This window comes from Anas acuta, chromosome 1, assembly GCF_963932015.1.
Source record: "Anas acuta chromosome 1, bAnaAcu1.1, whole genome shotgun sequence".
Lineage (NCBI taxonomy): Eukaryota > Metazoa > Chordata > Aves > Anseriformes > Anatidae > Anas > Anas acuta.
In genome coordinates, this window is record NC_088979.1 from 69,811,515 (window position 1) to 69,834,579 (window position 23,065).

The 23,065-nt window shown below is 39.4% G+C and overlaps 1 protein-coding gene and 1 long non-coding RNA gene across 5 annotated transcripts in view; one reads left to right on the forward strand and one right to left on the reverse strand.

Moving 5' to 3' along the window:
- The window catches only part of PPP2R3B (protein phosphatase 2 regulatory subunit B''beta), a 52,884-nt gene extending 31,024 nt beyond the window's left edge, over window positions 1-21,860 (reverse strand). Inside the window, exons 1-2 of one of the 4 annotated variants that reach the window (XM_068681681.1) lie at window positions 21,754-21,860; window positions 20,328-20,773 (exon numbers count right to left, since the gene is read on the reverse strand). In XM_068681681.1, coding sequence (XP_068537782.1) covers window positions 20,328-20,672 — 345 coding nt within the window. In that variant the 5' untranslated portion in view covers window positions 20,673-20,773; window positions 21,754-21,860. The other 3 variants (XM_068681690.1, XM_068681672.1, XM_068681698.1) reach the window with 3 other exon arrangements.
- On the forward strand, window positions 2,345-4,907 carry LOC137856404 (uncharacterized). The gene is made up of 2 exons (XR_011096426.1): window positions 2,345-3,117; window positions 3,176-4,907. It is a non-coding gene; the product is annotated as an uncharacterized lncRNA (long non-coding RNA).
- Window positions 21,861-23,065: the final 1,205 nt, after the last annotated feature.

Sequence of the window (23,065 nt, forward strand, 5' to 3'; positions counted from 1 at the left end):
CCCTGGTACTGCCAGTTAGAGACAAAGCAGTTGGCGAACCTAACTGATCCGATCTCTCTTCCGTCCACTAAGTCAGGCAAAACCCTCACTGATTCATCACCTGGTAGTTGAACTATAAATAGAAAGCTCAGAAGAGTTGGTTGATTTGTATGATTTTTTTTTCCCAAATACTCAGCACCGAGTTCTACTGTATTTCTAGTGCAATAATGAACTACTAATGTGGTCCACTTTAATAGCAAATAGCAACATCACCAGCAAAGTATTGATCCTAGAATATCACTGGCTATCAAGTTGCAGAGATACCAGTTTACATACATTTTATAAATTAATATTGGAAAATTCAGCTTCTTAACAAGCTAGAATCAGATCTACTTTGTCACTGAAACAATGCTTGTCTGCTAACCTCTGATTTTGAAGGAAAAAAGATTTTGTCGCTTGCTACCTGAAGGAAATTCCTCCCGTCATTTTCAGGGTCAGGACAGCAGAGTAACAGGTAGTTCAGCTACTTACTTTCTGATAGTCACAAGAGCTATGAATAATTAGTTACCCCTTTGAATTAAGCAAGTCACATTTAAGCAGACAACGTGAGCTCCACAAGAAAGCCACTGAACTGAACCCATGTTCAAGTCTAAGTATTTTTGCAGAGCAGAGCATGCAGAAGTCTGGACCGTGTACACAAAGCTATTTGGGATAGTGTGTTAATTCTCACGTAGGAGGAGGTGGTAGGTAGTGGTATCCAGAAAAGAGTTCCACTTAAAGTACAAGATACATTCCATGCATACCATCTTTTGCATTGACATTAAAAATACATTCAACTAAAAGCATGTCACCACAGATGAGCTGTATTCCACGCACATGTAAAAGAGCAGCATGCAATGAACATACAAGCTGGTATAGCTGAAACAGACTAATGCAGTCCTGCTGGGAACTGAAGTACTCTACTGCACATACATTATTGCCATAGAAAGACCTTAAAATACAGCTACATATATTTAGTTGTCCCCCACATTTTAATTACACAGAACTCCCACATCAAGTTTCTAGTTACGCAGTTAGAAAGAGTTCCATGATTTCCATGATTCATTCAGAATTCCCTTGGGGTGGGGTACAGGTGGAATGGTAAAAAAAAAAAAAAAAAAAAAAAAAGAGGCAGTTACATTTTACATCCCCCCCCCCAAAAAAAAAAAAAAAGCATGAGCCCAGGAGGAGTTTGTATCTTATATTTTGTATCTTATATGTCCACAAGTAACTTGCTTTATTTGCTGACAGAGCTTTTACCAGAGCCTTCAGAGGTAGGATCCTCTAAGCATTTGCTGTTGCTGACCAGTGGAAATACTTTTTCCTTTCCCTGCTAATTCAGGAAATGAAAATGGTACAGATTATAAAATGGAAAAGTAAACTTCAGAAAAAATACCTCATGAAAGGCAACATCTACTACATTTTGCGCCACGATAGAAGGGGTACAAAATATTAGTCACTGCCTGGGAATTGTTGTCAGACAGCCTCCATTTTACGAGCTATATCAAAACAAGCATCCACGTCAGTAATACACCCAGTTTTGCATAATAGCTGCAGCTTTCTCAGAAAATACTTTGATCATAGGTTAAATCCGTATTCCTGTTCCTTACCAGCACGTTCTGTTTCAGGAGACTAGCTGGTAAGAGCCTCCTAGTACATAATCATTGTGATTGTACACAGCCAGTGGATCACACTGGGACTCACTACCTGCACAGGAGTCATGACTGCCTAAACATCATTTTAATGGGGAAAAACTGACAGCCAGTTACCTCAGGCAATTCTAACATTTGTCTATGGAAAACAGCCCTTGTCAGGACAGGCCATCAGTTCAGCATCAGAAGTAGCAAATAGGGCTAAGACAGACAGCCACTTAATTCGTAAGCTCTGCAGCCTTCCATGTTTGCATCAAAACAACTTTCAGTCACTCAGGGCAATTGAGCCTAGAAAAAAATCCACTCAAACAAGAAAAATATCAGCCAGCTCAGCCTTGTTACTGAGCTGTGGAGTCATCAGTGTAGTAAGTATTCTGTTACCTTTTTGTCTGGCAATGCCCCAGCAAATTCTGATTTGGACAATTGTGAAAACAATTGCACATTCCTATGATCCTGAATAAGTTGAAGGCTATTTTCTTTAATACAGAAACATGCCAAACTGTTTCAGGCTTTCTAGGATACACAGTACTATTGTCGACAGTCAGAGCACACCTGCTATATTAGGTAGTGTAAATGATTATAAAGGTAAGAGAAGTATGTTAAAAATGGAGAAAAGGCATGTGAAACTTTTATTCCAAAGGCAAGAAAAAGAGTAAATCAGAAGTCTCCGGTACCTGAATTGTTTGGTCAGGACTTATATCTGCAGAGGGTACTGACGTGTAGACTCTTAAATCATGTGTGCAAGTGAGCTGTAACAAACGTGCACCGTATTGGCTTTGCTACAGAAACAGCACACACTTGCATGAATTTATGACCCAGCCACCAGCAGGTGAAGAAGCTGCTGCCACAGTGCAGCCAATACATTTTAAGCTCGCACAGGGAGTCTCCCATCACGCAAGTGGCAGAAAACTGACTATTTGCTTCTGGCTTCCTCTGCATGGCTAGAGCTGAGGACCTGGCAATCCATTAGTGACAGACTGTCTAGGGGAATCTCTCACCTTAACAAGCCAGTCTCGGTGGGCAGCTTAGATACTCTCATTCTGTCTTAAATGTTGGCATTACACCAAACTAACATCAAGCATAGCTATAAGCTACACTCAGAATGACACTTCCATTCCACCCCACCCTGCAAATTTATTTCCCCCCCTAAAAAGGGAATAAAGTTGCGTAAAAGCAGATATCATGTCTCCCTCTGTGGTATTAATTCATCTCCAAACAAAATAAAATTAGAAAATTGACCCTGTTAGAAAAGCTGGCCTGCTGAAGACCTCCAATTACTATACAACTTACTTCTTGACTACCGATGTAAAACCAACTGCCTCAATTAAGCTTTTCAAAATCCACTTTCCCTCAGAAACGGCAATGTTATCTCCATTACTGGAAGAACCAGTACACTACAGCAGAAGCATACACTGGCCCAGCACACATTAACACCCACAGGCTGTAGGTGTTCATTGTCATCTTGAATGCGTCACTAGAGTTTATAAAACATTTTGGTAACAGAGGAGTGCAAAAGCAATCAAGAGGCACTAACGCACGCCTAACTTCACTCAGAAGGAAAGCTAATCTTGGGAGGCCCAGTGGAGAAGTTGAAGAAATATTTCACATACAGCTGACATAAATAGCATGCGAAAGCAGCAGCATTTAGTATCATTAACAGGTGGTCATGGAACCAGTAGCTTGCCATTTCTACACTGAGGTGTGACGCATACAGCTACAGGGACCGCCAAGCAGTAACAGCAGACAGACGTACGATGCAGTTCAAGTATCAGAAAATACACCAGCACATAGTTCTGGCACTGAAATTCAGGGGATGAGTTTGAGATTTAGGGCAATTTTTCTTTATTTTTAAATCATATTCAGTGCAAATTTGACTTCAGTGAAGTCTAGTTTGCGTTAGAACTCAACCAATTTACGTGAGCAGTGTGAGTCTAAGCTAAACTAGGAAAATAGGTGTTTTTCTGCTAACACTAAGCTACATGGGTGTAAGGATGTCACTGCACACAGATTTATTTTATTCTGTTACCATTTTGTTTCCAACTTCAGATATATTTTCCTCAAATAGCCTAGGTAATGATGCTGCTTACATTCCAGCTCTGACAGGTAGGGATGTCACCAGCTGTTGGCAGTCCATTTGACATGGTGATAAGTTTCCTCTCCCTCAAAAGTTTCAGAGAACTGATGAGCAAGATGGATACAGTGTCTCTTCAAGTGTTGCATTTCCAGCTCACTATATTCTGTAGACACAAAATTGCCTAAAAATGGTCTTTCCTACAACTAATGCAAGGAGATGAATTAATGTTCTTTGGTCTGCGCAAAATTATGTACTCAAGCTCAGTTCCAAATTCAGTTCCCCATAACAGAGAACATTTCAACAGTTGTGTATTGTTTTAATCTTATTTTTGAGAAACAGTCTTTCCAGAAATAGATATTTTGCTCAGTTCTATCAATAAATGCAACTGCTGAGAAGCAGTCTGCTCCACCACTTACCAAACCTACCCACCTCACTATGGATTGTCCATTTAAAGATTTTTCCGTACAGCTTGATTTACTACACTCCACTGAATGCCAATTCCAAAGGACAGGTGATTATCTATGGAAAATTTATATGGCTCTATGCAAAAAACACCACCTCAGAATTCTTAGAAACTGTGCGAGACCCAGTCACTCCAAACCACATCAGAGCAGATGTTGAGCCATCACCATCCATGACCATTAGTTGTTTCACTTCAGGAGATTAACTCCTACAGCACTACATTTCTTTAAAAGAATCTGACTTTTGTTTCACATCTTACAGAAACTTCACAGATATGAATGCTTATAGAAGTATAGTACAGGCATGGAAAAACAGGTCAGCCTTCATTCCCACTTGATTTTAGCATTCTGATTTTACATCAACTTCAAGAACTGTTCTGTCTGAAAGTAAATATTGCAGTGGTATAGAAGACTATAAATTCCAACAGCAATGAAGCTCAGCAACTGAGAAAAGGTTTTCAAGTTATTCTACAAAAGCTTTAAGCAGTCTTTCTTTTCAACATGCAATTTCTTCAGAGATTATGTCGTAAAATATAAACAGATATTCTTTGAAATGCACCTGACCCATGAGGCACAACTTGAAATTACCATTAGCATGAAGGTAAAGAATATTCATCTTCTTCTATATCAATAGTTACTGACACTTGCGTATTTAAGGTACTTTCATAAAGGTTTTCTAAAAATCACGAAGTAGAAATAAAATAGCATTTAAAAAGGAACTCCAGATAAAATACTTTATATCAGATTGAGCAAAGACATCAGATTTTAGTTTTATATTCCTATTAAATTTGTTCTGCCCAAACAGTTTTGTCCGTAATACAATTAAGTGGTTTAACATGTTATTCTACAATTGACATTTACCCAAGGGAAAATCTGGTTAAAAGTAAAAATTGATTGTTCGTTTTCTGTATTGTAAGGTAACAGGTAGCAGGATATCAAAATTGAAAAAATACATTAGACAAGCTATTTTCTAAAGTATTTAGTTGCTTTTAGATATGCATTGCCATACTATATTGAGACCTTTTCTAGCTCAACACAAAAAAACCTCGTACAAGTGCAAGCGATCCAGCTATCACTCGATGAAAGGCAGATCAAGTTAACGGGCACCACACAAGGTAATAATAGTGTTTGTTTACAGTGGGATGCCATGACTAGACTAAGCTCGCCTCATGCTCTGAGTTTCAGAAATATTAACTGCTACTTCGGGGTAATTTAAGATAACATTTTCCTTTTTTGCTGTTTCTAGTGTTCAGCATTAGAAGATTCAAAAATCCTTTCATTCACAAGTTTATTCTGAACAGCATAAATCTGACAGGTCAGCATTTGAATTAGTCTTTCCACAAAGGCACAAACATTGTTTATATATCTCAGATGAAATAAATTTGAAGTAAAAATATAACAGATACATGGCTAACACTTTTTTAGGGTCACAGGGCTCCAGCTCCATTGCCCTCCCTTGAAGGTCACCCAAAAGGGACACTAGTGCTCTGAACACAAAATTAAGTGGTTGGCTATATTTAGAATGATTTGAAAAGTAAAAGAAATCTTAAGATAATGTAATTTTTATTCAACTACCAAACTTTCCTTAATTAAAAACAAGTAAAAAAATGTCAAACATACTGTCACTGATACACCTTTAGTACATGAGTTAGAAGTGAGGGTGAGGTAAGGACAAAGCAAATGTTTTCACAAAGCATCAAAACACTTAAAGTTTGGTGCTGGTTGAGGAAATACTGACTTTCTCCAATAAAACAGTTTTAAGATTTTGCCCTCACAAAAGAATCTCTTTGAAACATTTATAAGTAGTTTTCCTATGAACCATGCATTTCAAATGCTTCTATTCTCAATGAGGAGCTCACTTTAAAATGGTGGATTTAACTCACTGTTGCAAAACAGTAGAGGCACATGCATGAACTACGTAGCAACAACTGATCTCATCCAAATAAAAGCCCAAAAGAACAACAACGCAAAGGCATTCAGAATCATCACGGACAAATAAAAGCACTTTGACATATTCTGAGTTAAAGTTACATCCTACTTCAGTAGATTTTAGTAAAATGTAAATTAATCCCCCAGGGGAAATACACAGATTGTGACTATGCAGATTAAGGAAAACAGTCCGAAAAGTCAAATGGCAATAGGCATGCCAACTTTCTACTGCATATGTCTCTGTGCAAACATACTTCATCTATACTACATGACTCAGTAAGCTCTCCTGTCTTTTTGTTTGCAGAGAAGCACCTGTGCAACCTTCTAAAACACAGAAAACATACATGAAACCTAGTGAAATACTGCTAGTTGAGGAATAACTACCATGTATTTCCTGAAATTTGCACGGTTGTAAACATACAGCTGAATACAATAACTTAATTGTATAAGAACTGAAAGACAAACCTGGACCTGCTGAAAAGCTTTCAGTCTCTTCTTGAATCTAGAAGGTAAAACAAAATCACATCCTCGAGCTAGCAATGCCAACTCCTTTCTTAGATCAGGGTCTTGCCGCAAAGAAATTTCCTTTATCCTCATGCTTTCGGATTTCATATAATGTCTCTGTGCCAGTCCAGGCACTTGAGTCCCAGTAAATAGCAGAGCTGTTGTATTATCACACAGTGCCACTTAAAGCAGCAGCAGCTGCGCCTGAGTTCTGTGATATTATAAGAGACTCAGCTCAACTTCGCCTGCTCCATACATTAAAGGGAACTTGGCTGGAATCACAAAAACAGATTGGAAAGTCACTTTGGGGGCCTGCCCTTTTGTACATGCATTCCAAAGTCTAAATGGGATAGTATGGAAAAAAACAAACCTGTTTGGAGGAGCATCTATAAAAGCAGCTTCCAATTTTAAAAAAGCAAGCCCTAGAGGAATGTGAAGAGGCCAGCCGTGGTCATTTCGTAGCTTCCTCCTCCTCCCATCCCCCCTCAGCTTTTCCTTCTGTCACAAAACACTCACTGTCTAGCTTCAATTAAGTACCTCACCAAAGGATAAGGCTTACTGAGCAGCAATTAAACTCCTTTTAAGCTCTCCAGTCCTTTAGCAGGAACCCTATCACATTGGAAAAATGAAGACAATGAAAAAAGCTGCAAACTTCCATGGAGCAGCTCACCTAGTTTCACATAGAAGTACATTAGGAAGAAGTACATTAGGAATATCAATGATTTACCAAAATCCCCCCAAAATTGACAGGATACATTTTTATTGCTTAAATAGTATTTTTTATAGAACTTAATATCCGTGTATTAGATTGCATGCCTATCACATTTCAGTAGCACTAAAGTTAGAGTTAGCTACCATTCTGCTCTATTTTCAGTTTACTGAATCTTACATACATTTTGTGGGGAATAAGGCTACTTTTTGGTCCACAGCAATCTCCTTCCCAGAAATACACATTTGATAATCTTTTGTGGAAGGTAGTGACATTGTGTCCTTTCTCTTCTACATTTTTATGTACGTTAAGAGATAACACATGAAGTTTTTGCAATATAACACTCTTAGCCCCTCAAATTCTCTAAGATATTTTACGTTGCATATTTTATGTTGCCTGATTAATGCCTCTAAACTGTCATGCACGGGTGTAGTTACTAATAGCATAAATAGAAAGATGTGGCCAGTCTTCTTGTTTTCATCCCTCATGCTCTAAATAACCTTCTTGATTAGATAAAAAACGTATGCAGCCAAGAAACACTGAAACAACTATTTCACCATGAAGCTCAAGTTTTCTTACTTGACTGCATTATTTTAGCTCCACTGTGTTTATCTATAATCTTTAGCTTCGTTCGTCTACTCATAGCCATTCTGTCATATCAATGTATTAAAAAGTCCACAACACACAGCTTGCGAGATTTCGAAAAAGGGAATTTATGAAAAGGTACCAGTGAAACATGACTTGCCTTAATTAAATCCTTTTTACTTTAACACATGTTGTTAGGAAGTAAGTGATGACAGAAAGCCTGTTCTCTTGGTTTTAATTCAGTATCTAGTTTTTCCCCCACCTCCTTCGTTATTGCAACTTATGAAGACATTTATTTATCTCAGAAGTAGAGCAAGTAAGGAGTTGACTAGGCAAGAGTCAGACGTGGTTGGCATGATGAGGCTGTCAACCTGCACAGAACAAAGCTGGCTGTCACTTGCTGCCTTTTAGGAAGACCAAATCAACCAACCTGTGGTAACCCTGGGCCACAAGGAAGCCAGAGGGGAGGCAGGGAATGCAGCGCACAACAGCAGCACGCCTGGAACTTGAGACGAAGGACTGAGGTGTTAGAGTAGAAGAATCCTACTTGGGCAGCAGATGCCAATTCCAGACTAAGATGTTTGGGGAAGGTCAGGAAGGTTGTATTGCACACAGGCAAGGCAGATTGCATTTCAGGTTAGGGAAAAAAGGCCTTCCTTCAAGAGAAGGAAAATATGTAAGGAAAGATATCTGCTTACATAAATTGCTCTGTTTTCATCCCTTCTCACAAGGTAATGCACTCCAGTTCACTAGTACAATCACGGTCTTGGTCGAGGTGGCCACAGTATGTCATTAAGATGACTGGCTGCCACAAGGAGAGTGAGGCCGAAGGACTGGAGCTCCTGTTCACCTGAACCTGCTGAAGGAATCTCAGTAAGAAATTGTTGTTCTGAACCGCACTTTGAAGAGCCGTGAATTTCACTCCCTTTTTCAAATGAAGCTCTGAGTGTGTCACCAGTTACTAATATATTGCATTCAATATTTTGGATGTTCTGTTTCATTGGTTTAATACCACTTCACAGCCCAAGTAGATGGTACATCAATCCCACTGCTAGCTTAATGTTGTTCTAGCCCTACTGTCACTAGCCTGGTTTCAAACCTAGTAGTTATGTACCTGTATGCAGTATAGTTTTTGAAAGCAGACAGGCTGCAGTATGTGAAGAATCTACATGCAAGTGAACATTTAGTCGCAATGCACTGAGAGGTAAATACAGTGGCAGCTCTCACTTCCTTTACACCATCTAAGGAGAAAAAGGTTCAGTACTGCCACATTTAAGCAGGTACAAGCATTACTGAAGACATGTGGTCAAGAGCCCCTTAAGATCAGTTTTCCCCTTTTCAGTCATGAATTAGTCACAGGAGAAAGGGAAAGCTTCCATCCAGATTGAACTAGGAATGTTCAGGTGTAGTGTTACATTCACCCTAACTCTGAATTCTCTCCAGTGAAAGCTAAGGCAAAATCCTTTCCTGGGTGAAGGGCTGGATGCCAGCCACGAAGCTGTTCAAGTATCCTGGCAGCTTATTATTAGCTAGATAAACAGAAGGGAAGATGCATGCTCAGAGCTTCCTTCCAAAGCTAAAGATACACACTATGAATGGATCTGACTCAAGGGACTGTGGTTAAAGAGTTCACCACTTTAGCAGTGGTCTGAACATGTAGTGTAAGACTTATGTGGCTGCAACACAGAAGTATTCAGGTTGGACAAATCTTACTTTGTCCAATCTTACTTACTCTGTTTTGGGGAACAGAGAAGAAATAGAAACCTGAAGCATAACTCAGAAAAACTGAAACGTTTGTCTACAAAATGCAGTTTTTTCTATATTTTCTTCTCAGTGAAAAGCATATACTGACTAGTCTTCTAAAGTCTTAGGAAATTATCAGAAACTGGTCTTAAATCATACAAAAAAAAAAAAGCATCCAAACATTACAGGAAGCTTCCAAGAAAATAAGGAGCTCAATATGTAACAAACTGCATTCAGCCATACAAAACCTGGGTTCCAGACTTCAACCCAATCACGCGAGAACCACGGTGACAGAAGGCCCATTTGGCCTTGGAGACACTTTAAGGCTGCGTGAGTAAACTCAATGGCTACAATGTGCATTATAATTGAATCCTTCAGCCTGCAATGCTGCAGAAATTAGCTTTCCCCTTAACCCAGAACACACACTCTGCCTTATCTCCACAGCAGAGAACACATGCAACTTCCCAAAAGGAACTGACTAGTGAGGGGCAGAGAAGAGCAGTTAGGAGAAGATAATTAAGGCAAGGTAACATATTTCTGAGTACATTGAAGATATATAAGTTAGCATGACTAACTTAGTACAAAGGATATATTTCTGATGTTTTAAGTGGAAAAAGCACTATTAGCAAATTGCTCAAGAAGATATACAAAAAAGTCAATCAGCTAAAGCTGCTAAGCAAAATACAGCTACTATAAGCCAAGAAAAACAAATAAATGAGAAGTGAGAAATATACCAGAAGGATGACAAATGGAAGCAGCAGTTCTTTGCTAGACCAGAGAAACAAGCAGACAATACAAAAAGCCCTAAAAGGATGAGTTGCCCACCTCATCTTCAACAAAGATTGTAACTAGAATATCACCATTATTTAATATTATCTAATCTAGAAATAACTCTTGATAGTCTTTATCTGGCCTTTGATATACTGAGAGATGTTGCAACTAGATATTTAATTTATGCAAATGAGGCATATTTAATTGATAATTACTTGGTTCCCTATTCCTCACTCCACAGTCCAACTGAGTGTCCAGCAAGTCTAGATTTCCGCAAAAAACTTACTGCACAACAGGAGATGCAAGTGACATTGAGCAAACATAACGCTGGCTGGGCAGATACACTATTTACACTAACCTGCACATCTTTAACCCTGCAAGCCAGTGTTAGCCTATGGACCATTATTGTATCACCAGCTCTTAAGGTACAAAGTGAGAAATAAGGGGAAAGATTAAAAAGATGATGTCCATTTCAGTCAGACTGGTATTATGACCAAGGAGAGAAAACACAGCTTAGGCAGGCTCCCTAGCATCAGCAGTACTGCTCTGTTTAACACTGTACACAGCAACTTCCACTGACAAAGTCTAAATAGATGAGGAATGACAATACTTCTTGGACAGAAATCTAAAACTACCCTTCAAGTCTTCAGAAAGGCCTTTGGAGGGAAAAAGCTTCTTTATAGGAATGGACTAAAGCGTCAGTTGCCCGTGTGTGTTATTTTCCATTATTATGACCAATAAACAAAACATTCTCTTCTCAGGAGAATGCATTTCATAGCAAGATTTAATGATCTCAAATTTTAGTAGGATGGGTCCTGTAAAACATGACCTTTTTAGAGAATGGGAACCTGCAAGAATAATTAGAAAGCTGCAAAGAACATTCTGCTTTTTGATCTTGCCTAAGCAACCTAAGCACATTAACACTTATTGACAAGCTGACCCATTCAGGGGTGGGGAGAACCTATTGATACTGATTTTCTAGTATTAAATTCACAAATATTTTTATTTTCATTGACTAAAACCTATGGTCATATGAAGTAAGGATGCACAAAGCTGAAACTTATCTGTTCTTATACTGATGGATAAGGAAAGGGATTTAATAACATCCCAGACATGCAGTTTTCCCAGTTCTTCAGATACTTATTTAACTTGCTTCTTACTAAGACCTTCCCATTTCAAACTGCTTTGAAGAGATCCGAACAAGACGATGTACTTGTGCAATGAACAGAATGACACGGCATTATTATCCATCCCTAACTCTCCTGTGAGTGGGTCACCTCTAAGATCCAGAGCCCAAACAGCTTGTCCAGCAGTAGTCTGACAAAACCCAAGGTAGACAGTCTGCAAAGTACAGACCACAGAAGGAATCAAGTTTCGTTTTTTTTTTTTTTTTTCTTGAAGGATGCAGTGCCTCCACGATGGAACATTCAGACAATTAAAAAAACAGGGAAGACCTGCATGTGTACGTCTTTTCTAATGATTTAATTTTTCCAGTACTCTTGGAGTAGACAAAACAATGCCTGGAGGTTCTTTCCAGAGTTACTGGGAGAATCCCAAGTTTTTAGGAGGTAAGACAGTGAACAGCAAGACGCCAATTAGATGGAAGATATATGTTGATAGCTCAGGAAGGATGGGCTGATCAGATTCTCTGCACATTATGAGAAGAATGCCATGTATGTACACCACGCCACGGGCTGTTATCAGATTAGAAGCAAGATAAGATACATGTCACCTTGCTATGATTACACTGCCTGGACTCCAAAGACATAGCACAAGCCTTTTTAGATTGCTAACTGCATCTGGCAGACTAACTTCAGCAAGCGTCAACACGAGATATTATAAAACTGAAGCCTGGCAGTTAAAGGATAGTAAAGTACCCCGTTCAGAATAATTCTCACATTCTCTGCCATCTTAGGAAAAGATTCAGTTCACATTTTATTTATTTCTGTATAGCATAAGCAGAGTTTTGATGGAAACAGGTTGCTGGAATGGTCTTTACAGGTGAAACCTCTTTACTATTTGTGATCTTCAGATGAACCTGTTCGTTAGACCATGGAAAAAGCTGCACCCAAACCGATGCTACTGAGGTGGCTGTTAAACAGATAGATATAATAAAAATATCTATCTTGGCTAATACAAATTTAAGCTACACCTGCCCTTATAGAACGCTGTTTTTAGATTAACCATGACGCTTATGAAGTGTATCCACAGAGGAAGCCACCGTTTGTGCATTTGGAGCTTATCAAGGTATGCCTGTGCGTAGCAGAACACATTGAAATGAAGTGTCAGTTCAAGCTGATTACAAATGACACTTAGACTTTCCTACAGGAGACAGGTACTTTTATAATGGAGCCTAATTTATGCATTATGCAACTTCTCAAAGTCACACAGACCATTTTGGATATTTACTTGTTTCCAGGTTGGTATTATTTACCTTGTATCACCTTAATTTAGAAGTTGACAAAGTAATCTGGTATATAAAACATTGTCATTCATGTTCTTAGACTGCCCCCCAGCAATTTAGTTAAACATAGGACCAACTGTTCAGTACTTACCACTTTCACATGAACTGAATTTTCAACGAATCCCTTCAGAAACACACAGCTTAGAATTTCATTATTTCCGAAACTAAAATGATTGGTGTACAACAGCTACTTTAATTTGGGCATCATAAGCTAACACCTCATGTAATTTAGTCCCTGAAATCACAAGACCATAATTTTGAGTCAGTGACAGCTGCAGGACAGCTTACTGCATATGCTTGAGAGATCATTGAGAGACTTGCTGTAAGGTACAAATATTGTTCAAGCAGTCTAGCTTACACTTCAGTTGTTACTTGATAAATAAGCCACTGTTCAATATTTTAGGAGATGCCCTTCAGTATGTTAACAGCAAATAAGGCAATGATAAAGGTCATCTCTGTTCCAAATCTAAAGTTTTAACTGAAAAATTTAGAAAGGTGTTTGATGCAAATGAAGACTATTTACGAATACTAATGTCAGACTGAAGTAAGAAAAACCTAGTCTATCGAGTACCTTCAACATAATTTAATTTCAAAATTTGCTTGATATATTAGTCAATGAGATACTCCACAAGAATAAAGACTGTTCACTATATCCAATATATCTAGTAGAATCGTTTACCAAAATCTAGATCAGCTGATTACCAATACAGATCTAGCTTCTATAGGAATAAAATTGTTTAGAAACTGTTCTCCTGATTCTGACGAATTTTAAAAACAGATCAAGTCAAGCAGTTTCATAAGCTCTACAAGCCTTGTTTTGTCAAGGTGATAGGAAGCCCTAGATGAAGACTGTTCATGCTGGGCATATTTACAGCTGCATTTTATTGACAATTTTGCTGTTTCCCTTCTTCACCCACTCAGAACTTCTTTCCTTGCATTCTCCTTTCTCATCTATTTCTATAAATGCTGTGGAAGTCTCCTTGTAATCTTCCAACACATCTTATTTGTTGCCTGAGACACGCAGAAGTTTCTAGTAAGATCTGCACAGAACAAATACATAAGGCTTGTTTCGTATGAAATAGAAACTATAGAACCTAATAGAAACAGTATGCAAAAGGTTATTTAAGCACTACCTCAGCAGCCCTAAGAGCCAGTTATCACTGCTAGTACCTGTGGTCAAGAGATGGTACATGGGTGACTCAAGTTTCTACCTACTATTAATATGGAATAGTGATTGCTGTGGGAAAGAGGCACATCTAACACGAAGTACCAGCACATACTTATGAACACACCACTTGATCACTGGTTAGCTTTCTGTGAAATAACTTCAAATTGTATCTGTTGTTGACAGAATACAAACTAATCTTAACCACCAGTGCACTAGTACGATCTGGTTAACTTGAAGATGAGAACACAATACTTCAACCCAACAAAAAGGAATTATTTTGTATATTGTGACACAGTTAAAACATTAAATTTGGTACCCACTTGTTGTGGACTGTACAAAACAACAAATGAGCTTAACTGGTATCTTTGCCAATTAAGTTACTTAAATTGCCTAATTTTCATTTAGTTCAAAACAGTTGTGTGCAAAGCCTCTACTTTTGAAAGACAGAACCACGATATTACCACTGGAATTTTAGAGATTCTTCCTGTAGCACTGCTTGCTGAAAATTTCCATGCAGCCATTTATTATGTCCAACAACAGACAAACTAGTTCACTGGATGAACTACATTGTTTTGTACTGAAGTAAGCCCACACATACTTTTGGCCTGAAGATCATTTCTTGCTGACAGAGTAAGTGTAGGGCATGTGAAGGAGAGGTTCTCAAAAATCCAAGATGGGTTCTCAGCTGTGGATCCTCTTGCATCTTTGAGGCAAGAAAAAAAAAGCTGTCTTCATAATATCAAGATCTAATTTCCTCCAAGACTGCTCACCTGCTAAAACAATGAACTGTTTCAATGACTGATGTAGATCTATAATTAGCTTAAATGTTTCGAAAGACTGGGAATGGACAAGTAACTGTAAATATCTGAATATAACGATTCCATGCAACTATGAAGGGGGTTTTTTTTTTTTTTTTGCTTATTTGCTTTTAAGCAACAGCTACTCCTACAGGAAAGAGTGTCTCTGAATAACCAGTTTCAACCAAATATTTGCATTTGTCCTGTGTCAGGAGTCACGTGAATTTTAATTTTAAAGAAAGCCACATATAGTTCCAAATTCAGTTTTTCAGCACTAGAAGTGTCAAAAACTTTAGAAATGGTTGCAGCATATAAGGAATATTTATGAGTTCCCAATAGGATAGATATATCTCCTCTTTCATGTAGAACTGCCACTTTGAAAGAGGACTATAAGAGATTACTATTTCTTCTAACAAAGCACAATGTGTAAACAAAATAAATACTATTACTGCCAAGCATAATATTAATGTCCCTGGGTCCAATATACAGCAATAATAAAGAACACTACCAAAAGGCTGTAACAGTGAATAAGTGTTTGTCATTTTTACATAAAATGAATAACTGGTTCTCTAATCAGGATAACGGTTCTTCTGTTCCAAGCTACTCAGTACAGCAAAGCTTAAGAATAACACAGGATATACCACTGGTACTGCTTATGTTGACCATTATTATCTCACCCCAGTTGAAACTAATAATGATTTTCTAGGAATACCTATAGTTACAATCTTCCAGACCTTTATATGAACTTCTGGCTGTCCTTCCTTTGTTGGCACCATAGAAGGACCTTTACTGTGAACACGTTAGTGCTGACATCTGTCATATTGCCTTGTTATCATCCTAAAAGTACATCAGCTTGATACCAGGTTATTTACAGTCTGCTTTTAAGTCACAGGCTTGAGTTGGAAGCCAAGTCTGCCACCCTCCCAACCTACTGATGGGAGACAGCACCACTAACACTAGCTTTGCTCAACGTGGAGTTCGGAAGTACACATGTTATGTAAGACTGAGTACGGTCTAACCTAGTTTGCCATGCAATCCCAATGAAGCTAGTGTTTCCCAGGCTGTACTTAACACCGCTTCTAGTGTTAAGGTGCACGAGGTAGCAATTCTGATGCAGGCAACATGCAAAACAAGACACTTGAAATGCCAAGACTGACCAAGTTTAATGATGTTTAATAATGATCAAAGTGAAAACCTCTCTGGATTTGAAAGCTCATTCCTCTTACTTTTCTAGTATTATATGAGCAGTTTCTCTCCTTGTTAACAAAAGGAGGTTCCCCAAAAACATTACAGCCCACTTGGAGAACACAGAGACTGATCTAAAGGATGCAGATCTAAGCCTTGCTATCCACCCTTTAACTCAAGCCATCAGTTCAGTTGTTCCAATAAGCAATTATTAGTGCAGTTATGCTTAAACCTTTGTCTTAACGGTAGATGGTTTCATTTTAGTCTCCCTTTAAACTAAAATGGATTCTAGTAGTACCACTATTTGAATCGACTAACTGGAAACTGAAATCCTTCAAGAATGGCAGTGATGAATAAAGCTATACTGCAATATAGTAAAGCAGTAGGGAAAATTACAAATTAGAGAAATACAAGACAATGAGTTTTAATAATTGTCATAGTATAAATGAGCAGGAACAGTTTGCTTTTCAAGAAAAGGATATACAGAAACCAACCTAAGAAGTATCTTTATATTAAAGATTGACCCTGCAGAGAAATGGAAAATAACTTTGAACTTCGTCAGATCATATCACATTCTGTCTGCAACTCCCCTCCCTTCCAAAATGCCCATAGGGAATTCTGTGAATTGTTTCCCCAGATGCCTAGCACACCAGCTGGTTTGGATTAAACATCTTGCCTGCGGCATCTTTTAGGCCTTGAGGCCTGGCATTTTTGACAGTGTGATGAACAGTGTACAATTGTGTATTCTCCATATGTTTAAGATAATTTAGAGTGCCAGAAACACTGTTAAACCCATGTACAGTAGTGATAAGGGTTAGAAGAAAGCTACAGCAACAATTCCTCAAGTTTCAAAGTTACAGCTCTAGAATTTCTTGACTATTTTATAGTATGCTGTTTTTAAAGACAATTGTAGAAGTTTGTCTATGCCTCTGGTTTCTTGTTATTTTAATACATTTAGCATATAAAAAAATCACAAATCTACTTGAAGACTATTGAGTGCTAGCAAGCACTTTAGCTCACATAATGAAGTTCACCAGAACTTTGCAGTTACTGTGCTTGTAGACAAGTTACTTGTGCAACAGACACAAGACAGACACTGACCTCCCTGAGTGACATCATACAAGCAAAGGCAAAGTACCTTCCCTAAGGGAAAATTAACCAAAAGCATCTAAACAAACACTGTTTTGTTTTCACCCACATCAAAACACACTCTAAGATGAATTTTCATGGTTGAATTCTGTATGCATTTCAAGACTGGTATTCCACAAAAGCATTCTACAATACTTGGCTTTCTAAAAACAAACTTGTATTATGAAAATGGTGTTTCCTACACAGTCATACTTACTACTTAGTAATGACCTGTGGATATCAGCTTTCTGTTACCAGCTTTACTGCTTGATGTCCTTCGGAAAAGTTCCAATAGGAACATTCCCAGAGACAGCAGAAGTTGTACAGCAGCCTTACCCATAATTAAATGCAGTGATTCAGCTCAATGACACCAAAAAAGTATCCTACCAAAACAAATTTACTACCTATATGCTCCATTACAAGAATTCTTTGTTAAAGCTTTTCTTACTGTATACAGAAGATGCCTATGTTGACTTCTGTAGTCCTAAAGAAAATCATCCTCCAGTTCTTTATGACTGGAAGTAGAAACCCTTTCCAAATGTCACTCTCGGGGACACAGAGTTAAGCAAATTATTATTATTAAGCATTTTTTAGAACTGTTACTTAGAGTTTAAGTCTCGGTCACTAGAGCTACAGTACAAGCTTTCTTTTTTAAAAAGTTATTCAAAACATTGTCTTCTACTTCTAGAAGCATAAGTGAAGCATAACAATGCCAAGGACCTCAAGCTCAAATGAAGTAGGTAAAAATACTGTGGCTCAGTTTATGAACAATGGTGAAGTGCACAAAGCCAGATGCATCACTTTTGACACTGCAGTGGGTAGTTTATGACTGCATGAAAAGGAAAAGGGGTATATTCTGCTTTCTGTGCAAAAATCCACTGTCATGACAGAACATGTTATTATGCAGCTCTTGGGATATCTTAAGAGCTGGTGCTTATTCCAAATAAAATTTACATTTCGAAGATTAGGAACCTTTTGCATGATGCTTCAGTTCAGCTGAATAAAGTCACAATTAAGTTTCTTATTGCATAGAAACTTCCGTCCAACTCTTTGGATGAAAAAACCACCTACCTACACCCATCTAGTTTGCTTCTCAGCGCTATACAAGTGATTCCAATTAAGCAAATAATGTTACACCTTCATGAATCTCTTATTTCTTCTTTATGGTACCTACTTAAAGCAATCAACATACACGAAGAGAAATTAGAATAAACAAATTAGTGATGGAATACATCATGTAACAGTGGCATGTAATGGAAACTCTTCCTTTGCTCACTTATCTGACGCAGGAATGGACTGAGCATCTGCTAACTGCCTACATTTCACTAGAACAGAAAATACTACGGTACGAACATAAAGGAAAGAGTAAATCAATTGTCATGCTTTGTAGTCTGGATAGTGATTATGCATAAAATACAGCTCTATTATTATAAAGGCAATCTGACAAGTTTTGGACTCTGTGATGTCTTGAATCTAAGAAGTGAGTACTCCAGGTTGAACTAGATTTGAAAATTAATATTTAAGAAAAAAATAAAGGTAACACTTCAGATTAAATGTTTTAGCACAAAACTGTCATATTGTTATGCCAGTGGGTAAAAATACACTCCACCCATACCAACCCGAGATGGCTTGCCTGGGACACGAGAGGGTTTGGCCAATGGACTGTGTCAGGCAGGAAGGTATGGAGACTGGCTGAGAGCAACAACCACTTACAACTTGCCAGTATTATTAAGTAACTGGAATTTATAGCACTACAGCAGAAACAGCACGCCTCTGTTAACAACTCCTTTGATACAAGGCAGATCATACATGCAATGCTTAGTTTCATCAGTCATCACACTTTCTATTCCGTGTTTTTTTTTTGTTTTTTGTTTTTGTTTTTTTTACTATTTCTGAAGAGGCCTACAAGTTAGAATGAACTGAACTGCAAGCCACAAAAAAAAAAAAGTCAGGCTGGGGACAGGGATGCCATTCTTGCATAGAAGACATTGTCTTTTATCAACCAAGACCTTCTTAGAACGGAAGCACTGAATGTACCATGCAGTACCAAAACAATTACTTTGTTAATATGCAGATTCAGCAGAGCCAAATTTGAGTCTTGGACTAACAATAGTGCCTGGTATCATCAGACAGAGGAATATTTGCAGTCAAGGCAGTATTTTGTAAAAATAACAGTGCAAACAAACACAGGGAACTCACAATTGTGGACAAACGCATTTACAGTGGAAGGACTTCTTATGGGAAGCATGGTATTTGAAGCATCAACACCTGACTTTGGTTACTTCTTGCAAAACTAAGTTAAAGAAGAAATGACCAGGAACTGTGATCTGTTTACTAAACTAAATAAATAATCTCTGTACACTATTATGTCTGATAATCTGATAAAACATTAGATATTTAGTATAAAACATTAAATGCATTTGATGCAGGATACCCTATTAGCCAAGGCTATCTGCCCCATCTATCCAAGTTTTGGCTATTAAAATTATTTGTTCACAAAGGCATTATGGAAAACCACTTTCTAAAAGTAAAAAAAGGTTATTTGTAGCTTTTCTACCACTTGGAGTTTGTTCATGACTTCAGGAACACAGAAATACAGATACCTGCCTTATCCTTACTGCACAGGACAATCCTTCAGAAAGCAGGAAGCACTTATCCTGACCGTTCCTTACATGTGCTGTACCCACTGGAGTGATCAGGACACGTACATTATTAGCAAGACAGATCAGTATTGCTTATTTGAAGTTACAGCTCAAACTAGGGTAGATATACCACATTAGTCAGCTGTACCAGATCAGGCATCTTACAATGCTTCCCATTCTGCAGTTTTAAGGAATCAGAGCAATACTTTATAGATAGAAAAATTATTGGAAATAAAATCAATCCATTTTTCAGTTTGTGTCAGGCACATAAAACTTATAAAAAGCAACAGAACTCCAAGGAGCCAAGACAATGTTTCAGAAGCTCAGCCCACTGAACACTGATGACATGCCAACATTGACATTTCATGTCCTGTGGTGCTGCTTCGCTTCCAGACACCTCCTGTGGAGGAACTAACTGCTTGTATAACTCAAAGCCACAACCACAAAATTCACTTCAATTTCAACAAATAGGTCTAATAACTAAGAAACAGACTTACTACTCTGGTTCCTGAAGATCTACGTGTTCCTTTAACATTAGAAACTTTCCTTGAGCTGGATGAAGTTGACAATGGAAGAGTAGTGGAAAGTTGAGGAGGACTGAAAGACAAAGGTAGTCTGACATCTCCTAATACGCTTTGCTTGGAGTCAGAACCCGTAGCAGCAAACCTCTCCTTTTTACTATTTCCTGAATCTCCATTTCTGATCTCAGTTTTCTCCTCATTCTTGATCCTTCTCAAGCAGTCCTTTAATATCAGCTGAGTTGCAGGCTGGCTAAACCAGCACAAAAACAGTTCATCCACCTTCATTTTCAATACAGGTTGCAAAACCTTCCCGGGTGTCATTTTCTACAAGTTTCCCTTCTTGTTGGAAGAAATTCCAAACAAAGGTCTGAGTTATCTACTTATTCCACATAACTTCCAGAGTTTCACAGAAGCCAAGGGTCCTGTTAAAAACAGCAAAACACTTATTTAATGTTACAGTTCTAACAAAGTGCTGGCAGTTATTCCCCTCTGATATCAGCAGGTGTGGGGAGAGACGTGATAGCATGAGATTACAAAGGCACAGAAACATTTTGTAAGCATAAGTCATTAATTAGAAGCCAAATCCAGAAAATTGCTCTTCCTAAAAGCATCCTTTGTAAGTGATGGAGAGTGGAGAAAAAGAAACTGCACCCAAGCACAGCTGTCTAACAAGTGTTCTCCAGGAACGTATAATAAATATTCATTTGGGACAAACTGGCTTCAAAAATTGTAGTTGAACTTGGAAATAGCTACCTACAAGCAAACAGCTCATGCAGAGCCTGGGGTGATAGCACAGAGAAGACTTAAGAAGCAAGCCTTTCAGTGAGAGGGTTTGGGGCTAAGTCCTAAGGCTGGATTTTCATCCTGAAGGCTGTGCACGCTTATCTGGTACCTCTTATTAAAAAAAAAAAAAAAAAGAGGAGGAATTGCAGGGTTTCGCTATTTAAGCCCCTCATGGTTTAGCCTTCGCCCTTACACATGCTTATAGCGGCGCTGACACTTTAAGCCCTCACATTTACGAACACAGAACCCACGTGCTGTGGGGACACACAAGCCCCGCTGCCGAGGGAGCCCTGGCACCGCCACCGCCGCGTCAGCAGGCAGCGAGCCGCGGCCATGCCCCGCCTCCCCCCCCCCTCTCCCCGCCCTCGCTGAGGCAGAGCCGCGGGCGAGGCCCCCGGAGGCTGCCGCCCCCCCCCCCTTCCCCTTCCCGCCCTCCCAACGCCACACCTGCCGCTAACGGCACACCTGCGGCCGTTGGCGAGCGCGCGCACGCAGCCCAACCGCAGGGGAGGGGGGGGTAAAAAGCGCCCAACGGCAGCAGCGCGCGCGCGGCCCCGCAGGAAAAGGCGGGAAGGGGCGCGCGGAAGGGAGGGGGGGGGGGCGCGCGCACAGCACCCACCTGCCCCGCGCGGCGCCTCCCGCCGCCGCCTTCAAATCCGCCCCGCCCCGCGCCCACCGCCCCGGCCCGCCGACATCTCGCGAGAACTGCCCCGCTCCCGGGCTGGCGGCGGGGGGTTGCCGCGGTAACGAGGAGGGGCGGGGAGGCGCCGCCATTTTGTGCCCGCCTCGCCTCGCCTGGGGGTGTGGTGGGGCTGCCCGACCGTGTCGCTGCGTCCCCACAGCCTCCCCGCTGCCTGCCCGCTTCCCTCACTCCCCCTGAGCTCACAGAATTGTCTAGGTTGGAAGAGACCTCAAGATCACCGAGTCCAACTTCTGACCTAACGCTAACAGTCCCCACTAAACCATATCCCTAAGCTCTACATCTAAACGTCTTTTAAAGACCTCCAGGAATGGTGACTCCTTCATGTCCCTGGGCAGCCCGTTCCAAAGCCTCACAACCCTCTCAGTAAAGAAGTTCTTCCTAATATCCAACCTAAATTTCTCAATGGCTTGTACACTTCTCAATGGCTTGTTACATAGCATGGTCTTGCCCAGTGCAACTTTTTCCTTGGCATTTTGTACATCAGGGGATCATCAATATTTTTACTTCAGATCCCTACTTCGATTTCCCTGTATTTCCCTTATGTGGCTGTGCTTCACTTCTGCACTCTGCTTCCTTTAACATGAGAAGTGTGCTGAACATTTCTGCCAAGTTGATGCCACGGATCCTTGAAACACTAGTGTGGAACTGAGCTGTACCAGAGATGATACCATTTACATATTTCAGTGGTTTCAAGCGAAGGACTAAAAATGCAGACAAGGTTAACATAGGATATGTGAAGGGATGACCTTGCTTTCTAATTTCTGGGGCCTTGGAGAAAGGACAAAGTGAAGGAAAAAATAAGGTGAAGCACAAGATTAGATGCCATGAGAGAGATCTGATAGAGATCAAAACAATTATATTCTGATAATACTGAGAATGTTAGTATTTGGCAAAAACAATGCTGCCGTTGTAAGCATTTTGAAAGGCTTTGACTTACTGTTATAGATGCCAAAAAGCATTTACACAAGCCCTAAAATGAAATTCTGCATTCAAGAAAACCTGTGAGGTGTTGGAATTTTTTGAGGGAATCTCCACTTTTTGAAACAAAGTAGTGCTTTGTTTTCCTTCACCTGGTTGGAGAAGTTTAGAAAGACTGTTTTGGACAAAAAAAAACAAAAAAAAAAAAAAAAAAGGATAAAATGGCATTATTCTAAACTTGTGTAAAGCGTTCAATATAAAGCAGAGGAAGCAGGTGTCAAAGTGTGGATAAATCTGTAAATACTGTGGA